At 34.9% G+C, this 8,801-nt stretch overlaps 1 protein-coding gene across 1 annotated transcript; it reads right to left on the minus strand.

The window, feature by feature from the left end:
* Positions 1-7,573: 7,573 nt before the first annotated feature.
* On the minus strand, positions 7,574-7,918 carry LOC140035628 (uncharacterized). Its single transcript, XM_072076934.1, has one exon. The coding sequence runs from the start codon at positions 7,916-7,918 to the stop codon at positions 7,574-7,576; it is 345 nt and encodes a 114-aa protein (XP_071933035.1).
* Positions 7,919-8,801: the final 883 nt, after the last annotated feature.

An 8,801-nucleotide genomic window follows, 5' to 3' on the forward strand; every position in this document is an offset into this window, starting at 1 on the left:
GCTTCTCTTGGAAGCTTAAGGGATTTGTGGCCGAAATTTGTGCAAAAGTCAACTAGGAGTAGTGCACGCGCATGGGTACCGTACCACCGTTTTCTCTTTTGCTTGTTTCACTTGTGCACTAAACTTTCAATGTAATTCCTTTGACACTATAATTATTCACTCTTAGTAGTCTAGTATAAATTTCTTAATTCTCCATTTACCCGTTCTAGCTCGATATACGCGAACTTCCGATTCGCGAGCGATAAAGCGAAACTTAAAAAAAATTTATATAACGATAATAAAATTAACTAATACTAGGGTAAATAATTATAAAATGACTATTTAAGAATAAAAACATGAGTGCTCACACGAGTCTAGTATTAATTTCTCAAATCCCCAATTAATTTGTACCGGCGCGATTTTCAGAAAACTTTCGACGCGCACACAGTATAAACTTAATTCTAACTCACGCACATCTAATCTTTCAATTAACTTTTCTGAGTCTACTATTGATCATTCTTAATTCTCCAACAAAGTTTACAAAGGATGTGATTTTATTTAAAAATACATAAAAAAGGACCTAGAATGGGACTTAAAAAATGCGGCAATTTGGGTCCAAAATTTAGTCTAAAAGGATTTTTAAAAAAAAGATGAGTCGCCACTTGGTATGGAGTTTTGGTGTACCAAGTCACCCAAAAAATAAAATAAAATAGAACCCTTTTGACAACTCTAGGTCTTTGAAAATAAGAGAAAACGAGTTCGGGAGTCGCGTTTGAAGAAAGGGAAGGCAAAGATTCGATTAATTCAAACCTAAGGCACCCTTTCAACCTAGTCTAAGCTAGTTGCGTGGTTTAGTTGAATTTTCTCTAATCTAACTTTTAATTTTATCACATTTGGATGTTTCCTACATGAATGTAAATCTAAATTTATAAAATATCAAAAGGGACTAAATATCCATTCAAGGGTTTAATTGATACTAATCGCATTAATTGCGAAGGCCAAAATAATTCTTGAAGGGGTCATGAGCATACATGAATGAAATTCAAAGAAAAGAAAAGAAACTTAAATTATATATTTAGATATAAATGGCCAAAGAATAGGAATGCAACATAATGGGTACGGGAGACAAAAACTCGTGACATAATTTTCTTATACAAAGATTAATGGATATTTAAACTAAAAAATTATAATCGCCCATTTCCATGTTCAAAAATAATTTTCCTAATATGAACAAGCAAATGAACTAACTTATTCTACAATTTCTTGAATGAGATGTAATTCTAAATGATATGATTAATACATATAAAGGATAGGGGTAAAATAATAGGGAATATCGTGCAAATGAGAAAAGATCCTAAAAATAAAAATACGCATGAAAATGTAATGAATATCACACAAACATGAATCTAACGCATGAACAATCTAAGGGTCTAGCGTTGGACTAGCCCATCTCTAAAAATCCTTACTAGCGTTGGACTAGCAAGTAAGCAGAGAGGAAAAAGCCACAGCTAGTATTGGACCAGTGTGGTGACGTCTTGCATTTTTAATACATAACAAGACAAGTAGGCATAAATTAAAACAAATAAACACATAAGAGCACGTAGCACGTAACACATAAGCATAATATCTAGATACAAAAATCCTAAAGAAAGCGGGTAAGGTACGTAACACATAAGCCACATAAACACACAACCTACCTATTACATCGAGGAATGCCTAACTACAATCTAAAAGGGAAAAATATAATAAAACAAATCTAATTATTCTATCTATTACATTTTTGAGGTATTTAATTGCCTCTCGAATCATTATAAAAAATTAACTAAAACATATATAAGAAAATTTGAATGAATATTTAAATCAAATAAATAAAGCATATAAAAATATATATATATAAACACATAAGAACACGTAGGAGCATATAAGAGCACGTAATTGACATTGAAATAATAAGAATAGGGGTACCTCCCTTTTAAAGTGGTGACCTGATGGAATTACACAGCCTTATTTATACTCAAAATGAACAAAAGAATCATGACACCAATTTAATTGAAAAATAATAATAATAATAATGAAAATTCATCTTAATATGTCAAATGCATAGAAATTTAAGAACATCTAAAATTTACAATTTAAATATATTTAAAAGTGACATAATTAGCTATTAAAGAAAAGAAACAATCATAATAAAGAGAGATAAAACTCACTAGGGACTGAATTGCAAAAATTGAAAACTTTTGGGGATAAAAATTATATTTTTCCAAAGTTTAGGGGTTAAAATTAAATGAAAGATAAAATTTAGGAACCAAAATGCAATTAATTTAAGGACCAAAGTGAAAGAAATTTAAAATGTTCTGGGCCAAAGTAAAAGTACTCCAAATATCAGGGGCTAAAGTGAAAATTTTGGTTTCTGCCTGGGTAAGAAAAGGCCATCGGCCATCATTTTATTTCTTTGGGCCGAATACTACTTAAGCCCAGCTAAAAGTCCAATCCAAAATACACAGGCCAACCCGTCTTTTATTACTCAAATCCAACCAAAATAAAGCATGGATCTGACCTTCTAACCCAACCAAAAATAAGAAACAAGCCCACAAAAAAAATATTAGTCCAACCCACTTTCCTTTTTTCTTTTCTTTTTCTTCTTCTTCGGCGAGCTGAACTTCAGCTGGTGGCCATGGCGGCCGCTAGTGGCGCCGCCGCCACTGGCGGTCGCCGGCGACTTTTTCGGTCACCGAATTTCACCAAAATACACCCTCTCACTCGATTTTTCGCATAGATTCCATTTTTTGGCTTAGTTTTAACAAAAATTGACCCTAAAGTGGTCAAAACGTCAAAAAAGTCCAATTTTTTTAAATTTTTAAACCCTCAAATCTTCACAAAAAAAAAACATAAAATTTATACTACAACACTCCTTGTGATTTTTACAACATAACTATGAACTAAAATCAATAAAAGTAACAACAAATATGACAAAATTAAACCAAAACAGTCCAAAAAATAAAAAATCGTTCAAAAACTTTTAACACTCAAAACTCCAAAATTTTTTGAATTACCACACATTTTTAGACCTACACTGTCAAATGGTCATCTATTTTGACAAAAAAGCATGCACAATGCTCAGCTTTTAATTCGTTTTCCATTTTGGCATTTTTACAAACACCTAACATGCATTCACAGAAATCATCTTTTTTCCTTAATTTCATACATGGCTTGCCCCAAAACTTCAACAACACCACATAACAACAACATCAATAAAAGACAGAGACAAATAGATAGCAAAACATGAATTTAATCTAATTAGTTAATAAAATGAAAAACTGGAAAAAAGAAAAGAAAGAAAAAAAAAATAATACCTCAATGAGGAGTTTGGTCCGTTGGCCAAAGTTTTTGATGAAATTTGCCAAGCTCCCAAATAGCCTAACCGATCACTGCTTCCTTTTGTTGTTTTAAGTTGTGTGTGAGTGTGTTGGGAGAAAAAGAAAAAGGAGTCGAGAGGGAGAGAGCCGAGAGTCAGAGTGAGAGTTGGAGTGTTTTTTTTTTTTTTTTTTGTCTGACTTCCCCCTGTGTGTCTCTTGAGTGTTGAGAGACCGAAAAACTCATGGCCGAGAAGGAGTCAAATGGGTTTGGTTTCTTTCAAAATGATGGCTTCTGCCAAATGAAAAGAAAAGTCCGTGAGAATTGAGTGTAGAATGGGTTAATAAGGGTTTTGGTAGAGAAAATGATGAAAATGTGTAAGTTTAGTCATGATTTGATTTTGATCTTTTTTTTTTCTTTTTTATAATTTTCCTTTCTTAAAATAAACCTAGAAAAAAATGAGAAAAAATTAAAATAAGAAAAAATGCAAGAAAATAAATAACTCATTAAATAGAAAAAAAATTCAAGGAAATATTAAAATTGACAAAATTTTGGTGTCTACAGATTACCCCTCTTTGTCTTAGAGTTTCGAAGAAACTGAAGATAAAGACGTAGACACCAAAATACTTACCTGTCTCTTCTAACTGCTCCTGAGTTAAAAATAAACAAGCCAACACTTGGCTGAAATTATTGAACAAAAGATGTAATGAAATTATAAAAAATGCAACCGAGCTCATGTAGAGTTGCCTACATATCCTGCCATGGGAATCAGGTCAAACGTAGTTCGAATTACAAGTGAACCACAATAAAACAAGTGCATTGACCATCTGTGATCTTTGCAAAGTCGAAAAAGTCTAAACTTTCAGACCTTCAAAACATGAAACACAAAATGAATGAGAAAGCGCAATTGTTAATCAAATAATCAAGAAAAACGGTCAGTAGGATACGACCCGAGCCTGCCGAGATTGGTGGGATAAAATCCAAACCCAACGAACATAAAAACGGTCAGTGGGATAAACCCGAGCCTGCCGAGGTTGGTGGGATAAAATCCAAACCCAACGAAAATAAAAACGGTCAATGGGATAAAATCCGAGTCTGCCGAGATTGGTGGGATAAAATTCGAGCCCAACAAAAATAAAAACGGTCAGTGGTATAAAATCCGAGTCTTACGAAATTGGTGAGATAAAATTCAATCCCACCAAACATAAAAATAGTTAGTGGGATAAAATCCGAACCTGCTGAATTTGGTGGGATAAAATTCGAGCCCAACAAACATAAAAACGATCAGTGGAATAAAACCTGAACCTGCCGAGATTGGTGGGATAAAACCCAAATCCAATGAAAAAAAACGGTCAGTGGAATAAAACCCGAACCTACCAAGATTGGCGGGATAAAACTCGAATCCAACATAAATAAAAACGGTCAGTGGGATAAAACCTGAACCTGCTGAAATTGGTGAGATAAAATTCAAACCCAACAAACATAAAAACGGTCAGTGAGATAAAATCCGAACCTGCTGAAGTTGGCGGGATAAAATTCAAACCCAACGAAAATAAAAACGGTCAGTGGGATAAAACCCGAACCTGTCGAGATTGGTGGGATAAAATCCAAGGGCAACAAACATAAAAACAGTCAGTGGAATAAAACTCGAGTTTGGCGAAGTTGGTGGGATAAAATTTGAATCCAACAAACATAGAAACGGTCAGTGGGATAAAATCCGAGTCTGCCGAAGTTGGTGGGATAAAACTCAAACCCAACAAATATAAAAACGGTCAATGAGATAAAACCCGAGCCCAACAAATATAAAAACAATCAGTGGGATAAAACCCGAGCCTGCCGAAATTGGTGGGATAAAATCCAAATTCAATAAACATAAAAACGGTCAGTGGGATAAAACCCGAACCTGCCGAACTTGGTGGGATAAAATCTGATCCCAACAAACATAAAAACGGTCATTGGGATAAAACCCGAACTTGTCGGGATTGGTGGGATAAAATTCAAATCTAACGAAAAAAATGGTCAGTGAGATAAAATCCGAACCTGCCGAAGTTGGTAGGATAAAATTCAAACCTAACAAAAATAAAAACGGTCAGTGGGATAAAATCCGAGCCTGTCGAGATTAGTGGGATAAAATCCAAAACCAACAACATAAAAATGAAAGAAATAAAAACACAAGTTCTATACTATCGAACTGCAAGATCAGAATGCATGTTGCTCAAAAGGTAATAAATCAAGAAAACTTACCTGGTGGACTTACAACTCTTTTGATTTTTCAAATTTTAAAAGAAAGAAAATAATGATTTACTTTTCTTTCTTCGGAAATATACAACGAAACTTGGAGCTCAATCCTTCTACCGTTTGCCCCAGTGTAAATCGTGCTCAGCTAACTAGGTATTGTGTCACATAATTTTTCTACAAAAAAAAAAAAGAAAAAAGGAAAAGAAATAACCATGACAGAAACACTGCCACCACCATATGATCCATTTGCCTTGAGAATCGTGTAAACATGAGTTTCAATATCGACAAATCACTCCCTTAGGTTCGATCGACAACCCCTTCAGAATCTTTGCAACTGCCCAATGTCGATTGACCATACTTTATTATCATAGGACTTTCAATTTCATGACTCCTTTGGAATAAATTATAGGGAATTTTCTTTTGAGTGAGACCCAATAAATGAGAAACGTAAACAATTAAAAAATGTATTATTCATCACGCAATAATGCTAATATGAAATAAGTAATGATACAGAATAAATAAATAAAATAGTAAAACAAAATTGGTGAATTTTTTGAATATAGGTCCAAGGATCAAAAGTTGAATTCATATTTAGAGGACGGCCTTTGATGAGGAAAAATACTCCATCTGACCCCTTCGACGTCATCCATTTTGGAATTCATTGTCGATAAAAGAACAACAGTATGAAAAAGACCCAAATCAACATAGTCACCAGCTTTCAAATCTCAGCATCTTCTTCTTTGTTGTTGATCCTCTTGTATTTCAAAACCCTACCTCAACGCCCTTTCGGGTTTTCACTAAAGTTACCCCCACCTTTTTTTTTGTTTTTCTCTTTTTTTTTCTTTTTTTTCTTTTTTTTCTATTATTTTTTTATTCTTCTCTCTTTTTTTCTTTTTCTTTTTTTTTTAGAAGGTGCCCTTTCAGGTTTTCACCTAGAGACATAGACAAAACAATTTTAACCCCAACTATATCAATTCAGTCATACTTTGATAATGAGTAGCATCAGTGAGACAATCTTCTCTAACATGTTTCAGAAAAGTTCGTATTTACATCATTTACTAGTTGATTAAGAAAAAATTTTCCCCAAAATACTGCAAAAGATGAAAGTCAGCAATTTGGTTCTTGTGATTAGAATCGGATAGAGTAGCAAAGGAAAGGTTAAGGCTTGACAGTGGATCATATGATGGGTTTGCAATCATTTGAGATAGCATTCTTTCAAAACTTACTCGATCTAGAGTGAGAAAGAGATAAAATTTGCCCCAATTTAATTCTGACCGAATTTCTCTATTTTTTTCCTCTCTTTTTTCTTTTTCGTTTTTTTCTTTTAAGAAATAAAATTACCCCAGTATGGGGTTAGTGATCTAGGTGAGTGTTCCTTATTTGTTATATTTCCTGATTATATGGCTTGTGTGAATGATTGATAACATGTTAAACGCTTTCAATGATTGCTAAAATGATTTTAGAGGCGAGTGTGTATTTTACCGCACTTAGCCTAAATGATTGTGAAATTTTAATGATTGAGCGATTGAAATGTTAATTGTGCATGAATGTAGGCCTTCGGGCTGAACTGGCCATTGCCCCTTGTTACCGGTCGTCTCGAGCCAGTCGGACTCGGTCGAGCGATTAGGAACTTGGGTGAACGTTTCGGTATACTCGAGTATTACCCTGTAGGTTGGTGGAGCCTGGCCAAAAGCCAGGGACGGGGTGAATGAATGAATGAATGAGTGAATAAATGAATGAGGGACTGCCAAGCGAAAAAGGAAAGTTGTTATGAAAAGTCAAAAGGGAAAACAAATTAGGGATAGAATATCGAAATGGAAAAATGAGAGGAAGTATGCCTTAAATCCGTCTCTTGCAGTATTTTTAAAGAAAATTTTTTATAATCAAATGGAAAACTTTTTGCACATGTCTGCATTGATTGGTTGGGGAAAACTTAACTGTCCATTTCCAAAAGGATAAGCGCTCCTCCAGATAGCACTTTCTTAACAATGAATGGTCCTTGTCAATTGGAAGCAAACTTCCATTTAGCCTCATCTTGCTTTGGAAGAATCCGTTTCAAAACCTTATCTCCAACTTCGAACAAACGGGGCTTGACTTTTTTGTTGTAAGCCCGAGCCATTTGTTGCTGATAACATTGTCCACGACACACGGCATTCAACCCCTTTTCATCAATCAGAGACAACTGCTCCTGACGTTCTCTGACCCATTCAGCTTCTTCTATCTGAGCTTCCATCAGAATGCGCAAGAAAGGAATTTCAACTTCTATAGGCAGGACTGCTTCCATTCCATACATAAGAGAGTAAGGAGTTACACCAGTAGAAGTTCTGATGGTAGTTCTGTACGCCATTAGTGCATAAGGCAGTTTCTCATGTCAATTCCGGTGTGCTTCAGTCATCTTACAAATAATCTTTTTCAAATTTTTATTTGCAGCTTCAACGGCTCCATTCATCTGAGGCCTGTAAATGGCCAAATTTCGATGTCTAATCTTGAACTGTTCACATAATCCATCCACCATATCATTATTGAGGTTCTTGGCATTGTCAGTGATCAACGTCTCTGGTACCCCAAAACGACAGATGATATTATTTCTCAATAAATCCGACACCACTTTCTTAGTCACATGCTTATAGAATGCGGCCTCAACCCACCTGGTGAAATATTTAATCGCCACTAAGATGAATCGATACCCATTTGAAGTAGAAGGATCAATAGTTCCGATCACATCCATTCCCCAGATCGAACATGGCCATGAAGCAGTCATACTATGCAATTCTGTAGGAGGAGCACATATAACATCACCATGCATTTGACACTTGACACACTTTCTAATAAAATCTACACAGTCATGTTCCATGGTAAGCAAAAAATATCCAGTTCTCATGATTTTCTTAGCCAGTAGATGTTCATTCATGTGTGACCCACAAACCCCACTATGCACTTCCTTCATCATATAATCGGCTTCCTCTTTATTGATGCATCTCAGAAGACCCAAATCAGATGTTTTCTTGTATAGCACTTCTCCATTCAAGAAGAATCTTGATGACATTCTGCGTAAGAAACTTTTTGCAACAGACTCAGTATCAGGAGGGTAGGATCCCATTTTCATAAATTCCTTAATATCATCGTACCAGGAATGACCATCGGTGACCCTTTCCGTAACCAGACAGTGCGCCGGCCTATTCTGAAGTTGAATCTGTATAGGTTCAATTACCAATTCATCTGGATGTTGG

The sequence above is a fragment of the Coffea arabica genome, chromosome 2c (assembly GCF_036785885.1).
Source record: "Coffea arabica cultivar ET-39 chromosome 2c, Coffea Arabica ET-39 HiFi, whole genome shotgun sequence".
Lineage (NCBI taxonomy): Eukaryota > Viridiplantae > Streptophyta > Magnoliopsida > Gentianales > Rubiaceae > Coffea > Coffea arabica.